This window comes from Nicotiana tomentosiformis, chromosome 1 (assembly GCF_000390325.3).
Source record: "Nicotiana tomentosiformis chromosome 1, ASM39032v3, whole genome shotgun sequence".
Lineage (NCBI taxonomy): Eukaryota > Viridiplantae > Streptophyta > Magnoliopsida > Solanales > Solanaceae > Nicotiana > Nicotiana tomentosiformis.
Window position 1 is genome coordinate 125,951,313 of NC_090812.1, and position 19,199 is coordinate 125,970,511.

At 37.6% G+C, this 19,199-nt stretch overlaps 1 protein-coding gene across 4 annotated transcripts; it reads right to left on the minus strand.

The window, feature by feature from the left end:
- Positions 1–650: 650 nt before the first annotated feature.
- Positions 651–15,192, minus strand: LOC104107717 (methionine aminopeptidase 2B-like). 4 transcript variants are annotated; one of them, XM_009616594.4, is made up of 12 exons: positions 15,052–15,192; positions 14,113–14,333; positions 9,475–9,511; positions 9,272–9,379; positions 8,968–9,067; positions 8,714–8,859; positions 8,408–8,499; positions 5,849–5,943; positions 5,627–5,723; positions 4,823–4,966; positions 4,502–4,719; positions 651–997 (listed from the first exon to the last, which is right to left on the minus strand). In XM_009616594.4, exons 2-12 carry the CDS (start codon positions 14,264–14,266, stop codon positions 887–889), a joined length of 1,302 nt encoding a protein of 433 aa, XP_009614889.1. In that variant the 5' UTR covers positions 14,267–14,333; positions 15,052–15,192; the 3' UTR covers positions 651–886. The 4 variants fall into 4 exon arrangements, with proteins under 4 accessions (XP_009614889.1, XP_009614890.1, XP_009614888.1 ...); XM_009616595.4 differs by having other exon boundaries at positions 14,113–14,308; positions 15,052–15,189; XM_009616593.4 differs by having other exon boundaries at positions 15,044–15,184.
- Positions 15,193–19,199: the final 4,007 nt, after the last annotated feature.

Here is a 19,199-nt window from a genome sequence, read left to right on the forward strand (position 1 = left end):
CTTTATACTAGTTCAGATTTAATGTGAATCCTACTTCAGTCCCCTTGGATTGCAAGGGAGTACTCTTTTGAGTATTTTGAAATCTTTGGTACAAGTGTGTTGATGTTGTTGAACATACACCAACAGCTTCTTCACAGTATAAGTTCTCTTTATTTTTATACAATGCCTCACCAGTGATTCTTTTCTCTTTCTTCTCTCCACTAGTTACACAGCAAATCTAGAATAGAATACAATACTTGTTTGGAGTAGAACAAAAAAATTGGTAATGGTTCGATCAAAGTATGTTCCTTCCGTTGAGTCTCTTGCTGAATTTATATAATTTGAGGGCAAGTCTTCTTTGATATAACAGATCCTTAGATGATGGGCAACCCAAGGGAGTTGATCCTTCGAATGAATCTTGAATTGATTCCTTCCCAGGAGGGAGGAACTTTCTATGCATCTTTTTCTTTCGGAAATAAGGAAAGGAGATTCTATTTTCATAGCTATGATGATTCTTTTGCCTCTTTTCTAATTCATTTATCTGTTAAATCTCCTGCAAAAGAAACTTTCATCCGACTTTGCAGCTTGTAAATGGTACGTATTAGTTTTGTTCTCGAAAATGCAAACCATAGTGAGATACTCCTATAACTAAAATAAGACATAAGCCGAAATTCAGATGTTACTAAGCTATTTCATAGATTTCGCAACGTTGCACTCACCAGCCCCCACTCATCAAAACCATGTTCTCATATTCTCATGTTGTTAACATTCTTTCCTGTTGCTTTTCTTTTAAAAAAAGCCAAGCAAAGATAATCTCACAGAAGCTACACGAACGAAAGCATACAGAAACAATAGTCCTCTTATCACCGAATTTCAGAATACAACCATACAAAGTTTTCTATTAGTATTAATAGTCATCGCCTCTCGATACCACCTCTTTGCAAGTCGGACGAAGTAAAATGGTGTGCTCAAACTGAGAAACGTAACTCCCTTTAATATCGCAAAGTGGGGGATATGGCTGCCAAAAGAAAAGCAAAAGAGAGTAAAACTTCAATTTTGGATCACATGGAGATGGAAATTGTGCAACTTTAGGATCATATGGAGACAGATATTGTGCACAAGATGCAAAGAAAATTGCTAGTAGATTAACTGATGCGTGCCAAAAAACTTTGAGCTCAACTAATACTCAAACTAATATGGCATCAATATTCCCTGGGGTCCAACTTCCAGTTATTTATGCTGTCTACTATTAACAAGACTTCAAATGCATGAATGACTGACTCTATAAAATATCATAAGCAAAGGGTTTATTAGTTCACAAATATAATAATAACAACTAAGCCTCAGTTTCATACAAGTTGGAGTCGACTATATAACTCCTCACTAGCCATGTTTCTCCATTGGCCAACATTATATCAAATAATAATAATAATAATAATAATAATAATAAGTAAAAAGCACTAGTCCTCTATATTTTTTTACCGGCATAAACATATATGATAGGTCTAAGTGACTCTTAGAAAGCATAGAAATGTAAATATACTAACACGACTAAACTATAGGTCTAACTAATTTTTATATCCTATATAGATTTTTTCCTTCCATTGTGTTCTATCTTCCGCTAAGTTTGCATAGATTCCAAGAAATTGTAGGTCTACCGAGAAAATTTCCTTCCATGTAATTTTAGGTCTACGCTGTCTCCCTTTTAAAACCTTCATTCATCATCGTTTCACACCTACGGACTGGGTGCATGTGGAGGTCGACTGAGGACATGATCAAACCATCTTAAGCAACCTTCTTGTAAATGTGGACATTTTTAATCTTGTCTAATTAGTTCAAAATTAGAGGATAAATTCAAATCTAAGATTCATATGCTACATCTAAACTCCTCCAGTCTTAAAAGTGCTCATCTTACAACTATTCTATTCATTAGAATTTTGATCACCATGGCACAAAAGGCACATAATGCCTCGGATGTAAATAAAATCGACCTATCAATGCAATCACAAGAAACAGAAAAGAGACTAGGCTAGGAGAGCAAATTATACTTCTCTTGCCACCACAGAAGCGTCACTTAAGCTAATGCACATGAATCTTACCCGATGACTGAGCCCCAAAAAACTGGAACAGAAACAAAGGCTAGTCAATTTCCCAAATCTATCCCAAACAATGAAACTACCAATTCCCGCAAGCAATTTAGGTCTTGGAAGAAGAGAGAAGAGAAGAACTCGATCAATTGGTTAACATACAAGAAGCTATATATAGGAGTCTTCAGTTACATGATAAGAGTTTCCTATTTCTTGGCATTCTACATTATGAGGATATTCTTGACCATATTCTTAATTAATTTTCCTATATATATATATATATATATATATATATATATATATATATATATATATATAACGAGTTCCGGGGAATGTTTTGCCTGACAAGACGCTGGAAGAATGGCCAAAACAGTGATTGGGAGGACTATGTCTATGGAATGATAACTGAAAAGATGTGCTAAACCGTCAAGATGGTAATTGGAGAAGCGTGGTGCCAGGTTAATAGAAATAAGATTACTGACGCTAGAACAATCACTTGAAAGAGAGAATAGCAAACTTTTTCAAAGAAGAAATAACTTTGACAGGACAAGCAGGTTAAGACAAAAGCTTAAGTCTACAAAATTCTTTTGATAACCGTAAGTCTACCAAAACTGTACAGGTCTATGTGAAAATATAAGAGAAAAACTCTCTTTGAGTTTGACTATTAACGACATAGACAAGACTCTGTTATATACTCCACCGCTTCAATTTATGTCTCATTTTCCTTGTCTGTTCCAAAAAAAAAATGCCACCTTTAATAGTAAGCTTGTAGTTCTAACATCTCCATTTTACCCTTAATGACATGCCATTTTTAAGACCACAAGATTCAAAAAATATTTTGGATTTGATATATACACCATTAGTAGTTTTTAGTTCTAACATTTCCATTTTACCTTTTACGCATCTAACTAGCTCGCGTGGTTCACCGGTTCCACCGACTAGACCAAAAAGTCGATCCAGAGGTGAGCTTAATGACATGCCATTTTTAAGACCACAAGATTCAAAGGATATTTTGATATTGATATACACACCATTAGTTTATGACCACAAGATTCAAAAATCTTCGTTACATTCTTAAACTTCGTGCCAAGTCAAGTTAACACATAAAATGAAACGGAGGGAGTACAACTATTCGAGTTTACAAGAAATAACGAAGTTTACTAATCCTTGAGATTATTAATTATGGCATAATTATAAGATTTTTATTCACAATATCAATCAGGAGTTCTTTATATTCTTGTTTTGGTTTTTCCATTAGATTGGATGGAGCTTTTTGAGCTCCAACACCAGTCTTTATCTCTTTCTTTTTTTTATTTGAGCTCCAAAACCATTCTCTTCTACAGCCCATGATCTCTCTATTATTGATCCTATCTTCTTTTCCTTTATACCTGTTCTCACTTGTCCGAAAATTTCCTATTAACATCTTCCTTCATCATCGTTATTGATTTCATCTTAACAAAAGCACACCTCCTTCGGCCAAACTACTAATAGAATTTAAAACCGAAATGCCTCACTTGCACAGTTGCTACACACACTACATGGAATTGCTTTGTCCTCAGTAGCCCTACCACGCTGAGCTGTTTCTTATGAAAAATAGTTACAGTATTTTAAAATATTGGGAATCAACCACAGACAATCCCCTTTTTTTTAGAAAAGAACTTCTTTATCTAATTGGATTAAGCCAAATTGATCTTTTTGTTACCAGCAAACCTGGCATTAGTTCATTCAGTTGCAATAAGAATTATTCAGCAAGACAAGCAGAGAGATTTAGTCTTTCTTGTTGTCGTTCAGAATTTCTGCTGGATTTAATAAATTGATGTGACATGGATGTTTTACATGGACCTCTCCTTTTGGATTTACCCTAAGCTTCCTCAAAAGTTTCAAAGAACTTTTTATCTCCAGATGTACACATTATTTACCTATGAATTCATAACAACAGAAGAGTTGTGCTAGATAAATCAGGAGAGAGCTAACCAAAGAAATCAGGATTCAACTTATTTATTAATGAACTTCAAAATTTCATTGAATTAGCGGGAGAAAAACCAAGTTCCACAAAACTATCGAAAGTTACTAGAAATTTCAGTAGTCTTGTTTAGACATAATATCCCTGAACTAACTATATTCCATTTATTTTCTCTTTATAAACATTAATTCAGTACTTGAATTTTGCACCCAATACCCCTGCTTGTCATAGAAATTTATCCTTAAGTTCTCTGGCCAAGAGTTCCTTGGCAATGATTGTAGAAGAAACTGACTTGCTATTGTATGAGTTCAAGATTATACCAAATCTTGCTTAAAAGTATATTATAATTCCACAACAATGTCAAACAGTTGAAATATTTACAGTAAAACAACTCCGTTTATAAATGAATGCAGCCAAGCCTGAATGCCACAATTGATGCGAACTAGTGAATGTAGCTTGAGGTCACACTTACCTGAACAATTCCAGCGTCACATAAATTCTTCAATGCCATCAGATATTTTGTCTCACCAAGGCGGTCTAGATAACGTCTGCAGAACGCCAATGTGGAGAAGTTCTTATTTATTGTTGCCAGCAGTTGCTTGGCTCTGGGCAGCCGCAGTGGAATGTGTCCAATATCAAAGTTTTTCATATAATGGCTGCATTCTAGATCTTCCCTCACATAACCCTTCCCTGATACATGGAGATATGAGATGCGAATTAGTTGACTCCCATGTATTCAGGATTTGCCAGTTATATTAATGTTACTCTTTCACACAAGCAAAGCGGAAATTACCTGTTGATCCAAAGGTCTCAATTGCATAAAATTCACCCTCGTCCATTTTGGTTTGTTCTCCTCCTTTAACGATCGGAACAGATTTCCCTGCATGGATTTGATACTGGCCAATACTGTGCCCGTTCAGATTCCGGATGCTCTTAACTGCCAATGACAGGATTGGTCATAATGTCATTTTAGAAATAATCAGATTGTTGGTAAAAGTTAAGTTAAATTTTCATAATTGGGTGTTGGGAAAGGAGAATAGATTAGTTCTTCCTGCAGTTTAGCTTTTGGAATCCAATGCAGCGGTGTTGCAAAAAATTTCTGTAAATATTTACCCAGCAAGATTTTTGAATGCCATATTTACTTCAAAAGTTGTTGCCATGATGCGTGCAGCATTTGTCTGGAGGTTGCCATTAGAGCTCAAGTTGATACTTTCATCTATCTAAGGTGTATATAAAATTAATCAAACCCAAAAAATAACCAACACAGTCCAAAGTCCAGTATAGATAATCATATTGTATGCATCATGTTCAATATGTTTATTAATTATCTCTCTGTCCCTCACCCAACCCAAAGTATTAAAAAAAAAAAGCAACTTGAGACGCCCAGAAGCCTGGATAATACTGAAGTAACTTAAAGAGGCCAACAAATATAATGTGGACATCATACAATACAATATAGTTGTCAGCTAATTAAATTACTTTGCTTATTGACATACAAGGTCTTTTTCTCGATGCTCAAATGTCATGACATGGATTTCAATAAAACAAAATAGAAATAAATGCTTTTACTAGTTATCATATTTCGCAGATATCGTACCTTGGAACACCTTTCCGTTGATTTCTACCTCATAGGATTCCATAACCTCTTGGATTGCAGCACCAACATCACAAAGGCGTACGTCAATTCCTGCTTCCTACATAAAAAATCATGTCATGAATGGCCCCTAAATCTTATCAATACTTCCAAGAAACTAGTAGCCCTTTTGGATGATGACTACCAATTTTACGTAAATTTATCGCCAATTTAAGCAATATCCACCTTAATGCCGGTATTTGTGGCTTCCCGTGACGCTTCAAGCAGTGGATCAAACATAGGATTGAAAGCCACAGTAAATGCACAGTCCACAATTCGCCCTTCAAGAAACAACAGGTTAAAAGTTCACCTTATTCCTAAAATTAACAACAATAAGAGAGTGGGAGCAAATAAAGCTCATAACAGACTGTTCCAACGAGGGGAGGTGGTTTAGCATGCGATAGGACAATGGTGAAATACAATACTATGTATTAGAGATAGGACCAAAATATGGTCGGATTGTGAGGGATAAATTGATAAGGATAGATAAGGAGGACAGTACAATGATAAGAGTGTCTGGATTGTGAATTGTTACACTCTGTGTTGGTAGATAATGCAAACACATTTATTTACGTTACACCAAGGTGGTGTTATTTTAACAAGATGCATGTATGTACAACTCTCCCAAACCCTAGCAATTTTTCTATAAAGTTGGTGTTTCCTCTTCACAGCACAGATATGATACGGAGAAAAGTGAAATCTTAACCCACATTAATTAGCTCTTAACAGTTAACCCCTTCAAAATTTTCTTCCTTTTAAGTTTTTTCTCTCAATTTTAAGCAAACCACAAAATTGTGCCAGCTGCCATAACATCATTATCCTTGCTATCAATCTGTGTATCCACTAGCTTGTTATCATTTCTGTCACTGTGTTAAGGACAACTAGTTGGATGTTGACAGAGCATAGATCAACGGGCATAATCGCAACAAAACTAAAATGTCGTAAAAGGTGACAAAATCCTCTTTTCTATGTCTTTTGAATAAGAACCAGTTGCTCACAATTAGTCGACCACACCTTCTCATCTCCAGTTATCTGCTGTCAAGATAGCATCCCATGCTGCATACCCGAAAGAAAGGACCTTCTTTGGTATTGTCAAATTCCATTATGATTTCCAAAGGGATCGGATTATTATATGGTTATATTATTACTTCGCCCTGAAGCATTTCGATGATGATACCTTCAAAACTAATCTGTCAGCCTCTAACAATTGTATGGATTATAACCTTGAAAGAATGTATGACCCTCTTCTCTATTGTACTGCAAGATCTTCCGAAAGATACATTCCAAGACACCCTTAACCCGACTATCTGGAATCTGGTTTTCAACATGGTGGGTATCAAATGATGCATGCCTAGAACGTTTTTGGAACTCCTGATTGCTTGGCGTAGGAAAGGAATTCCAAAACCACTTATTGCTACTTGGAACACTGTTCCTGCCACCATTTGCTGGATTATATGGAAAGAAAGAAACGCTAGAATTTTTTAAGACAAGAATGACTCGATTCTTAAGCTTAAACACAAATGAATATTCTCGCTTAGTTTTTGGTGCAACATGACAGCAGCAAATTTGGTAGAGCCAGACGCTATGCTGGACTTTTGCTGTTCATTAAGTCTTTGTGATGCACATAGCCTTTTTTGATGTACTCTTTCCAGCTTTTGCTGTCTTACATCAATAAATCTTACATATCAAGAAAGATACAATCCAAAAGACCCTTGTATCCTCCATCCGCGAAAGTAGCATCGCTGTCATTAGTGATGGAGTGCAAGTCTGGAAAACCATCAGTCAATGTTAAAGCATAAACCATACTCGGTTTTTCCAACTTTTTTTATAAAGTAATTTATTTTATTAGTGTTTGGGCAAAAAACATGCCCGTGTACAAGAAGTTACCAAAAAGTAGAAAACCTACAAAACCTACTAGGTTTTCCCAACTGAACCTAATGAATTTTGAAAACACTATTTTTTCACCTTTACAATTCCTTTTCATAAATCTGTCCCATATGATGTCGTCACCTCCTTCAAGAATCACCCATATGATTATCACAACTCTACTCAACATTGATCACCTTCCTCCACATGGCACTCCTCATATGAATTCATAGTCATTTCCTGTTAGTGCTTAGTCAAAAAAACATCCAATCTACAAATGCCCAAACCTCAAATTTTATAGGTGTGGTAACCCTGTCCCAATTAACCAAATGGTATTCTTTGGTCAGTTTGTTCCATCTCAAAGGAGATCTCTCATTAGCCTCTCCAATCTTTTACTAATTGAAGGCTGGGTTAGGACATAGACATAAGTATGTAAGGATTATGAATAATATCTATTTATCAAGGTAATTCACCCTCATTTAGAAAGATGTTTTTTCCACCCCTCCAATCTCCTCTCAAACAATGAACAAAGATTAGATGAGTGGCAGTGACCACCAGCAGATGGAGGATGCAGCAAGTAAGGTAGGGGTCATGAAGTGAAGGGGGGAGCTAATCCATCCAGATCAATTGTTAAATCAATAAATCAATATAAATGCTCAATACATATACCAAATACTTCGAGAAAAACATGGTTTTTTGTTTTTACTCCACTGTCGGTCCCTGAAATAATACCACAGGAACTAGTGTCTACCTATCTCCAACCAAATGACAAACATATCGATACATAAGGAGATAAGGAGACTAATACCATAACACGTAAGAACCCACACCAAAAAATACCTCAATGCCTAACATAGAATGAGGGACGGGCAATATTACCATCAATATGGGTTCCAAAGTCCAGTTTCATCACATCATCATACTGAAGCACAGTTTTATCTCCTGAATTGGGGGTCCAATGGGCTGCAACCCTGCAATGAGATAGAGAAAAACTGACAAATGAAGAAAAGAAAGCACAAGAAAGGGAATGCAAACATGAAATAGGTTCAATCACTAGATTATGTTCTAAGATACCTAACAATGACAGTATTCCAAATTAAGCTAACATCAATCTCACTTTATTTTATAAATTAAAATCATTCTAACATTTAACAGCCAGAAAAGACAAGAAGAAAGTCACATTACCAGTTCAATGAGCACCCTGTAGGGAACGCAATGCCAGCTTGAAGACCATTCTCTGATATCAATTTGCGAACCATATTCTCCAAAGTCTCACACAGGTCAATCATTAACATCCCAGGCTTAGCAATTTGCCTGATGTATTTCCGGACCTGAGGGTTGAAAAATAAAAAATAAAAAAATTACCTTGAATATTGACTCTGCTCTAAAACTATGGCAGGAAAAAACTGCTAGCAACTGTATGAAAGTTAGGTTCTGACCTGACGATGAACTTCTGCTGCTTGACGGACAGAATTATAAGTTGGTTTTTCCAGGCGCTCCAATTCCCTCTTTTCCTCAGACGTAGCCCTCCACAAGTTGCTGCATCGACCATCAAACAAATATCATTCCACAATTCTCGACTAAACAATGATAAATTTAGTTTCAGATTGAACATTGAAGGATAAATGAATATCAGACTTTTTCTTTAATTTGCACAATAGATTTCAAAATAAATCAAAGCTCTAAATTAAAAGCCATTGAATGGTCCTCAGAACAATAGATAGTAATTTCAAGTGCACATACTCATCTTTGTATTGTTGAATCTCACCCTCTGGAAATTCTCCAGAAGGAAAAAGCTCGGTTACAGGAATAGAAGGCGGATCAGTTTGCTGAGGTGGCTCCTTTTTCTTCCTGCATTTGCAAATAAAGAAATGCAACATGACTCTAAGGAAAAACACAAGAGAGATTGTTTTTTCTTTATTTTGCGGAATGGAGCAGGCTCTCACTTGCTCTTGTTTTTCTTCTTCTTCTTCTTTGCAGCTTCTGTAAAATTGCAAATGCAAGGTGCAAGTATTAGTAGCAGAGGCAAGGTTGTGAAAAAGCTCACAGAAATGTACAAGTGACTTCAGGCACAGGACTGTAGCACAACAAAATAGATGCCCTTTCCTTAGCACTATAAAGTATTATTAAGTTCTTTTTTTCTTATTTACAATTGGGCGGAAAAGGCATTAGCTTGCATATCAAATTACCAATCTGCAGAGAACATAGCTTCCATCAGCATGCAAACTAGTATAAGAATGAAAATTTGATATAGGTAAAGAACGCTATGTCTATCAGGTTTGGATTAATCATCCTAAATGAAAAATGAAAGGAATGGGTAGTGAAAACCAGATCCATTTTCATGAATTGTAGAGTGGCGGCAATATAACAGCTCTTGCCACTTAATATATGCATGATCCATTCAGAATACTATCTAATGTAACTTTCTGATGAGGATTTTTCTGAAGCATCGAATACAAGTGGTTCAGCACTTTACGAAGTCTGTGCGAGAATTCCTTTCGCTCTCTTTTTCTGCAACTTCTACTCAAGAATATAAAATTCAGCAGACATCATCAAACAGCAAAAAGAACGCTGAGTTACTCTTTTGCACAGAAAAATGCTTCTACATACAGAGCAAATAAACACCATCGCAATTTGTACTTTATGAGCTGTCCCAATTAGGAGCCCACAAAATTAGAACTGCCGGCCTTTTTTTCTTACTGCTCGTGACATACAAAAATCAGATCAAGACAGTGAGGATACTTGCTAAAGATCTTCAGTACTGTACTAATAATTCAGCAGAGCTGCAAGCAGCATTACAAGCAATACAATGGAGTGTCTGGAACAATTAGAAAGAAATCATGTTGGAGATGGACTTACTATTAGTGATAAACATGTTTAATGGTAAAGTAACAGTTCCATGGGAACTTCAGTCAGGTATTCTAGAGATAAGAAGAGGTATACAGCAGATAAAGTTGGTTCACTGTTATAGAGAAGGTCACTATGTGGCTGATGCCTTGGCCAAGTTTGGAAGTATTAACCGAGGGTTACCTATTCCTATAATATTTGACTCTGTCCAAAACATGCCAAAGGAGGCAAGTGGTGCATACAGGATGGATATGGCTCATTTTCCAACATTCAGGATCAGACAAGAAAAGATTGGAAAGTCTTGACGATTAGCTACAATCAAGTATTTATTATGTTTGTGTTTTGTATTGGTTGCAGGATCATTAATGCAAAGCTCACAGTAAGGGTGAAGAATCAGTTCAATGGCAACATAAATTGTGAAGGGCGGTAGTGAAGCTCAAATGCAGGAACAGATTGCAGTTTTCAGAAAAGGTTAGGCTCAACCTTTTGTGGACTAAAACATACAGCTTCTTCAAAGAGGCTATTTCATTGAATATTCAAGTAAAAGCTTTATTGAAGAACAAGTTATCATGTTATTACCAGTATGTATAGAAAGCTTTTTTTTTATCATTTGTTTTAATGAAGTAAGTGAAATATCATTAAAAGCATCCAGAAGATGCAAAGATTACAAGAGAGAAAAATCTGACAGCTCAACAGAGACAAAAAAAACCTCATAAGTTAAGGAGCTGGCAGATTCATGAAAAAAACTAATATCAGAGAAGAAAGACTTGTAAACTCAGAGCTACAAAAAGAACCTTACAATACCAAAGAGCTGACAAAATCAAAAAGGACATCTGAATTATTTACAGGGAGAAGGTTCGCCCAACTATATAAATTAACCAAACAACTAGCCTTGAGGGAGCATACTGGAGTTGAAATTCCTACAAAACATCTCCTGTTCCTTTCAGTCCAAATACACCAAAAAATGCATGCAGGTACCATTATCCAGATATTCCTGATGGATTTTTCAAATATCCTAGAACTCCAGCTTGTGTAAGCATCTCTAACAGTGTGTGGCATGGACCATTTCAGATTGAAGATAGCTAAAAACATATGCCATAAATCTGCAGCAACTGGGCAGTGGAGGAAAAGATGATTGATACTTTCTGAGGCACTCTGACACATGTAGCACCTGCTAACCAGTGAGAAGTTTCTTTTGATAAGATTTTTTCTTTTATCATTTTGATGTACCTTAGTGTAGGGTATATTTTTTGTCAAGGGAGAGTCTCCCCAGTTTAATTATTTTGGTAAGATCATTTGTAAATAGAAGGAGTCCTCTATTATAAGTTGTATGGTGTTTACTTCCTACTAACTTTCTCAAATGTACAAGATTGAACTTGTTCAATCTTCTTTAGGAATCAGAGGCAAGGCTCCTCCTCCTATGTAGTATTTTTTGGTATTAATATACAAGGTAGGGGTCATTGCCAGGGGCGGCCCAAGGGTCAAGCCACTAAAGCAAAGGCTAAGGCCCCCAAATTTTGAGGGCCCCAAATTTTTCTTTTGTTTTTCTACTCGTATTTGTATTGAGACCCCGACTAATCTAGATTCGTACCGCGTAAGGACCAGTAAAAGAGAGAACACGTTTTAACAGGATTTTTTTTAACCGCAGGACTCGAACCCAATATATTTAATTAAGGTAAGTTGGATCAAATACATCTCACAACAATCTTTAGGGTAGGGTCTAAATATACTGGGTATGTTAAAATAAAAAATAAAATATTTTATAAAAAGTCAAGATAACTTTTAATTTAGTAGTGATGTAACCGTTTGAGCAAAAAATGCAGAAAGAGAATCACTCCTCCTAAACCCTTGTCGCGAATATAAAACTTTTCATTATTTAAATTTTACGAGTGACATCATTAGCGAGGTATCTATATGAATTTGGTTCTATTATCTAAGATCAACAATATCTTAGGAGAGACTAAATTATTTATAAAAGAAACTATTAACAACTGATGTTAGGCCAAAATTCTATACTTTTAGCACATTACTCGCCCTATATTTTGTCGGTTTAAGTGAGTTATTGTGTGACAATTGCGCTAAATTGTGTTGTTCTATGTGTAGGAACATCGGAATGAATCATCGATGTTATGATAATTTTTTTTTTCCTTTAGAAAGGCCCCAAATTAAAAATTGGCTTTAGGCCACCAATCTTCTTGGGCCGCCCCTGGTCATTGCCAAGGGCCCCATCAGCACAGGTTGGTGCAACCTGTGATGTTTGGTTTTAATTAAAAGGAAAAAAAGACCGTGAGGAAACCTTCTTCTTTGAGAACTTGGCTTCTTCTCAATGTTCTGAGAGAGCCTAAAGCACTCTAAGCAAAAGAAGGAATCCTCTGGCCAATTGGGAACATTTGGACAGGTAAATAAAACATGAAGTTCGACACCACACCGAATGTCCTCATGGAGCATTCACAAGTACAACTATAGCCCATTCACAGATAACGAGCCAGCAAAACCCACCTGATGATCACTAGCTGCGATATGGAGCACCAGTTGGTTGTAAACCTAAAAGCTGTCTAAATCACTTTTGTGATTTTCTATGTTTTCGACTCTTAAAACTTAATTCCTCTCAGTTCTCCAGAGTTGTTCAATTCCATCCAAACTTCTGTATACTCCTTCTGTCCCAATTTATGAGATAGACTTCACTTTTTAGTTTGTCCCAAAAAGAATGATACCATTCTATACTTCGAAACAATTTAATTTTAAACTTTCTATTTTAACTTTAATAAGATGATTTATATCCACACAAATATCTATGACTTGTTTTAGACCACAAGTTTCAAAAATCTTTCTTTCTTAAACACAGTCAAAGTGGATAGGAAGCTGTCGAGGTTGAGAATAAAGATAGAGGGTTAGGTGGCCAGGTGTTGTCCTTGTTTGTAGGAGTAGCTTTGATACACCACTTGGTGTCTTTCGTGTTTTTTCGTACCCCTAGACTTTTGTTACTACTTGTTGTTGTCTTGTGTCTCGGTTTCCTGATTGCATTGCCTACTGCTAGTTTTGTATTTCTGCTTCGGTTGTTAGATCAGTTTGCTTGCTATTGCCCTTCCCCTCTCCCCGTCCTGAGCCAAGGGTCTACCAAAAAGTGCATCACATAAAATGGGACGAAGGGACTATTTTTCAGTTTTGACACGTTATGGCATCTAAATATTCTTCAGATGTTGGGTGAAAGATATACATACAGACTCTCTTAATTCTTTCACTTTAACATCTAACAGTGTTTTGAACAAAATCCCAAAAGACAATTATTCATTCATAGCCTATTATAATCATGAGTAACATCTAAAAATGTAAATCTAGTCTTCCACTTCTTTCAATAAAGTGAACGTGCAGCTTCATTATTCACATCGTGCATCCCAAATGTAAAATAGTTAAACCCCATCAAAATTCAAAAATGAATACCTTTTTTTCTTTAATCAAAAAATAACAATCAAAACCAGATTTCATTGAAATAATAGCATCTTCCCGGTCACAGAAAAAGGCTTTAAAATATATAAAAGCAAATTTTTATCCATGAACTTTCATTTCTTCGTAAGGGTGGTAGCATTAATCTATGTAAGAGCAGTACACGAGCTCTTGCTTACACTCTCAAGGGGGAACAGGAAAGATAAAAATGAAAAAGAAAAGGCATTCATTCAATCTCACGAGCAACTAATTTGGCACTAAATCTTTAGCATTTCTTCGACTAGAAGGATTACCTGTCGGTGGCTCATCCAATGTCAAATCATCAACTTTATCCTCATCCTCCTTTAGCAGTGAGGAAGCAGACTCATTGGCCACTTCATTATCATCACGAACCTCAGATGTTCCTTCTACAACAACAGAACCAGAATTTGGCTCTTCCTTTGCCATTATCAACGTCTACACTGCAGCGGAGAGTGAAGTGTGGGGTGCCTGGGGTGATAGAACAATTGCACAGCTGAAACTCAAAAAATGGTGAATTACTTAAAGGCACAAAAGAGTCAAGGCAAACAGTAGCAAAACAACCTTGAAACAAAGCGCAGATCAATCAAGAATCGAGAGGGAAATCCACAATATTCAAATTATCATTAAAGCAATAGCATGTGGAATGATTCTAACTGTTAACTGCATTAAAGCATAAAGAATTAACAGCAAAAAAGCATAACATATAAGCAACCATTCCAATTAAGAATTGTGAACGTTCGAGAAAAATGCATTATGAATTCGAAGAATTAAAAATTAAGGGAAGGATAGAACAAAACTAAAAGCAACAGGATATAAAACAAATTTTAAGGAACAAGAAGAAAGCAACCCAACAGTAAGAATCATAATAGCATGTAGAACGATTCTACCAGTTAACAGCAGGATAGCATACGGTAAAAGCAATTCTTCCAATTTGCAAGAAAAAACATTAACGTGAACAAAGAAATAAAGGACAACTCAGCAGAACCGGCAGACAAAAAATAGACAACAATAAAGCATATTATAGAAACAATAGCATGTGGGAACACTAACAGTTAAACAACACGAATTCATATTGTAAAAAGCAATAATTCCAATTATCAAGAATCATCGACCAAACTGGGTTCAAGAAAAAAGGCAAACATTTTCAAGAAAACGGGAAAAAACGATTATGGGCAACACAGTAAGGTAGTGAAGGAAGAATACCCGTGTACCTGAAGAAGGAGAATTGCAGGCGCTGTTTTTAGAAATCCAAGTGAGAGATATGTAAGACAATCTTTTTGCCCTAGCTCCTTTATTTCACTCGCCAAAACAAAGAGAGAGGATATTACACGTTTTGGAAATTTCCTTGCCAGTCAAAGAACTAGTATTAAAAGTAAGAAATTAACGTCTGGTTTAATTTATGTGAACTTAGGAGTTTTAAAAAAATAAAATTTCTGAAACCTATGGTCTTTAATCTATAATATTTGTTTGGTTATTAAAATCTCTCGTTAAGAATAAATAAAAAGTTTAAATTAAAATATTTCTAAATCTAAAAAAAGATATTTTCTTGAACAAACTATAAGAAAAATATATATCAACATAATTTGAAATATCAAGCGGTACAAAAGAATAAAAACAAATTATAATAGGGGGGGAAATTTCCTAAAATGTGTACCATGAATTGATATTTCAATATAGAACTTTAGGGCATGTTGGAAGTTATTATGTAATTACATAACTGTGTAATTACCAGGGTAACAATTAATAGTTCATAATAATTGCACAGTATAGTAACTATAAATAACATATTTGTTTGTCATCCATAACGCAATTACAATATAATTATCAGTATTATGTTTGTTTACACAAGTGTAATTACATAATTGAATATTTTTTTCTTTTAAATAAAAGTTAATTAAACATTCATATCAACATGTCAATAAATCTTTAACGTGTGACAATTATACGTGTATATGAGAAATATTTTTAAAAAAATCTTTCTTTCTTTAGTTTCGTTTCCAGTTAAACAGCATCACATAAATAATTATTAATAAAGGGTAACGTTTAACGCCAACTGCCGTGTGTACACATTGTAAACTCACTGTTACGAAAAATATTGTAACTTATACGAACACGAAATAAACTTTTGTCTAGTTTGTATTATTTTTTGAAGAACTATCTTGTGCATACTGTTACGCGGCGCCTTCCTAAAGTTCCTTGGAAGGGCGACGTAAGGCTAAGCAACCGATATCAGTACGGTTGTTTTCCGCCAACTGAGGTCCCCTCCGTTCGCTAGACTAGATTGTTAGTGCCGTACGGGAAATCAATGTCATGAGCAATTGAAAGAGAGCAGAAAAGAGAATTGAGAATGAAAGAAAGCTTGATTGCATTGAATGAATGCTATTACAGAAAAACAAGACGGTGTCGGGGGGGGGGGGGGGGAGACACCAGTACAGAGAATTGTTTGCTTGCTTGAAAGTTTTGATTGCTTGGTCCCCCTTAATAATGCTTAAAAAAAATAAACCAAAGTTACATGACTAAACCTATGAAAGCTGAAAAATCACACTTAAAGAAAATGCAGCAAAACTACTCTATATTTACAATGAAAAGGACTTAGTCTTCTACAAAGCAGAAACAAGTCTGTTGGCAGCAACTTTGTCTTTAGCATCAGGGTCTGCGCGCGCGGCGCTGCTGGCATCTGCCTGTGGCTGGGCGCTGGCGATGGCTATCGGTGGGGCGACAGAGGCACATGCGCGCTTGTCACTTGGAACTGCCGAGACCACGGGGGCGACCGTGGCGACGGGCGTTGGGAAGCTGGCCAGGACGCCACGGGGCGCGTCCAAGGGGTCATGGGGCATGGTTGGAAAGCCGCACATGACATTCTCCCCCACCTGAGTTGGCGACGTCCTCGGTGCCTTTCTTGCAAGGTAATCATCAATCAGGCTCTTGTAGGCTTTGAGGTTTGTTCCCCTCTCCCAAGTATTCTCGTATGTATCACATCCCTGTCATTTCACCAAGAACTCCTGGTGATCTTTTCTTGAGGCGTGAATCACTCGATCATCAAGAATAGCTTCAGCACGCCTTTTCCCGGTTGAATTGGGACCTCGAATACTTGGTATTGTGAGTTGGCTTCGTGAAGGATCCTTCATATCTTCCCGAAAAGGTTTCAGGAGACTGACATGGAAAACAGGATGGATTTTCCACCAAGTTGGGGTATCCACCCGGTATGCAACTTTCCCAATGCGCCTTTCAATGGATAAGGGTCCAATATATTTTTGCAATAGGCGAGGGTCATTGACCCCTGCAAACAAGTACCGTTTTGGGATTTTGACCATCACTTTGTCTCCCACCTGGTATTCAACAAAGCGGCGATTCTGATCAGCATGCCTCTTCATCCGTTTTTGGGCTTTGACAAGATAGCTCCGCACTATCTCCAAATTTTGTTTCCATTCTTTTGAGAAGCTAGCAGCCCGAGGAGATTTTGACATATTTGGTGCGTTCACTGTGTGTGGGAGTAGCGGTTGATGTCTGGTAACAATTTCAAAATCGCTTTTGTTGGTACTTGAGCTCTTTTGTGAATTGAAACACAGTTGAGCAACATCCAGAAGCTTCACCCAGTTCTTCTGTAATCCGGTCACAAAGTGCCGGAGATATTCCTCTAGCATGCCATTGAATCGCTCCGTCTGGCCATCAGATTGCGGATGAAAACTTGAGCTATGACTCAATTTTGACCCGAGACACTTAAAGAGTTGGGTCCAAAAATTGCTAGTGAAGCGTGAGTCGCGATCACTAACAATGTCTTTAGGAAGGCCCCAATATTTGACGACATGAGAGAAGAATAGCCAAGCTGTATCTTCTGCTGATATATATTGTGGGGCTGCTATAAAGGTAGCATACTTGAAAAACCGATCCACCACAACCAAGATAGTTGTGAGATCTCCGACCTTAGGCAATCCGGTGATGAAGTCCAGGGAAACGCTTTCCCAAGGTCTTTTTGGGACAGCTAGTGGTTCCAAGAGCCCTGCCTGCGTCAAGCGGTCTAACTTGTCTTTCTGGCATACTAGACAAGTCTTCACATATTGAGCGACGTCATCGACCATTTGAGGCCAATAATATGCACGGCGAAGCAATGCCATGGTGCGTTCCTCGCCCGGATGACCGGCCCACAGAGTATCGTGGCATTCCGCTAGAAGAGTCCGTCGCAGATCTCCTCCTTTAGGAACATAAAGTCGGTTCCCTTTCACCTTTAGGAAACCATCTTCGGTGTAGAACTGGCAAGTCTTGCCCTGTCCTACCAAATCAACCAAATACTGTGCAGCAGGATCCTTGATGAGTAGATCTTGTATCTGGTCTTTTATGGTGGTGGTTACTTCGCTTCCCTTTAGGGCGGCGAGTACACACACCGATGCTAGATCAGCTCTCCGACTGAGTGCATCAGCAACATGATTGGTCTTCCCACTTCGGTACTCCAGGTTGAAGTGAAATTCCACTAGGAATTCCTGCCACCTAGCCTGTCGACCATTCAGCTTTGGCTGGGTCATGAAATGGCTAACGGCTGTGTTGTCTGTCTTGACCACGAATGGGGATCCCAACAGATAATGCCTCCAAAGGCGTAAGCAATGAACGACAGCCAATAATTCTTTCTCATGGGCAGCATAGCGCCGCTCTGCATCCTTTAGCTTCCGGCTCTCGTATGCTACGGGATGCCCTTCTTATAGCAATACTCCACCAAGTGCATAGTCGGAGGCATCCGTTTGCACTTCGAATGGTTTGGCCAAGTCAGGGAGGACCAAGACTGGGCTACTAGACATAGCCATTTTCAATGCATCGAAGGCCTCTGCCCGCTTGGGGCCCCAATCCCACGGTGTGACCTTCTTGAGGAGTTCTGTCAGCGGCACTGCAATGAGGGAGTAACTTTTCACAAAACGCCGATAGAAGTTGCATAGGCCAAGGAACGACCTCAAGGCGTGGATATCCTTAGGAGGCAGCCATTCTGTGATGGCCTAAATCTTTTGCTGGTCCATCTTGATCCGCCCTTCCTCGATGACATGTTCAAGGAAGTCAATTTGTTTCTGAGCAAAGGAGCACTTGGATAGCTTTGCATATAATTCGTGCTCCCGCAATCGGGCTAGGACCTTCCGCAAATGCTCTAGGTGTTCTTCTAGTGTCTGGCTATATACTACAATGTCATCTAAATAAAACACGACGAATTCATCAATGTATTCTCGGAAGACCTGGTTCATCAAGGTGCAAAATGTGGCTGGTGCGTTAGTCAAGCCAAAGGGCATAACCAGGAAGTCGCACGACCCATATCTTGTCACACAGGTCGTCTTGTGCTCATCACCCTCTGCAATCCGAACTGGCCAATAACCTGTCCTCA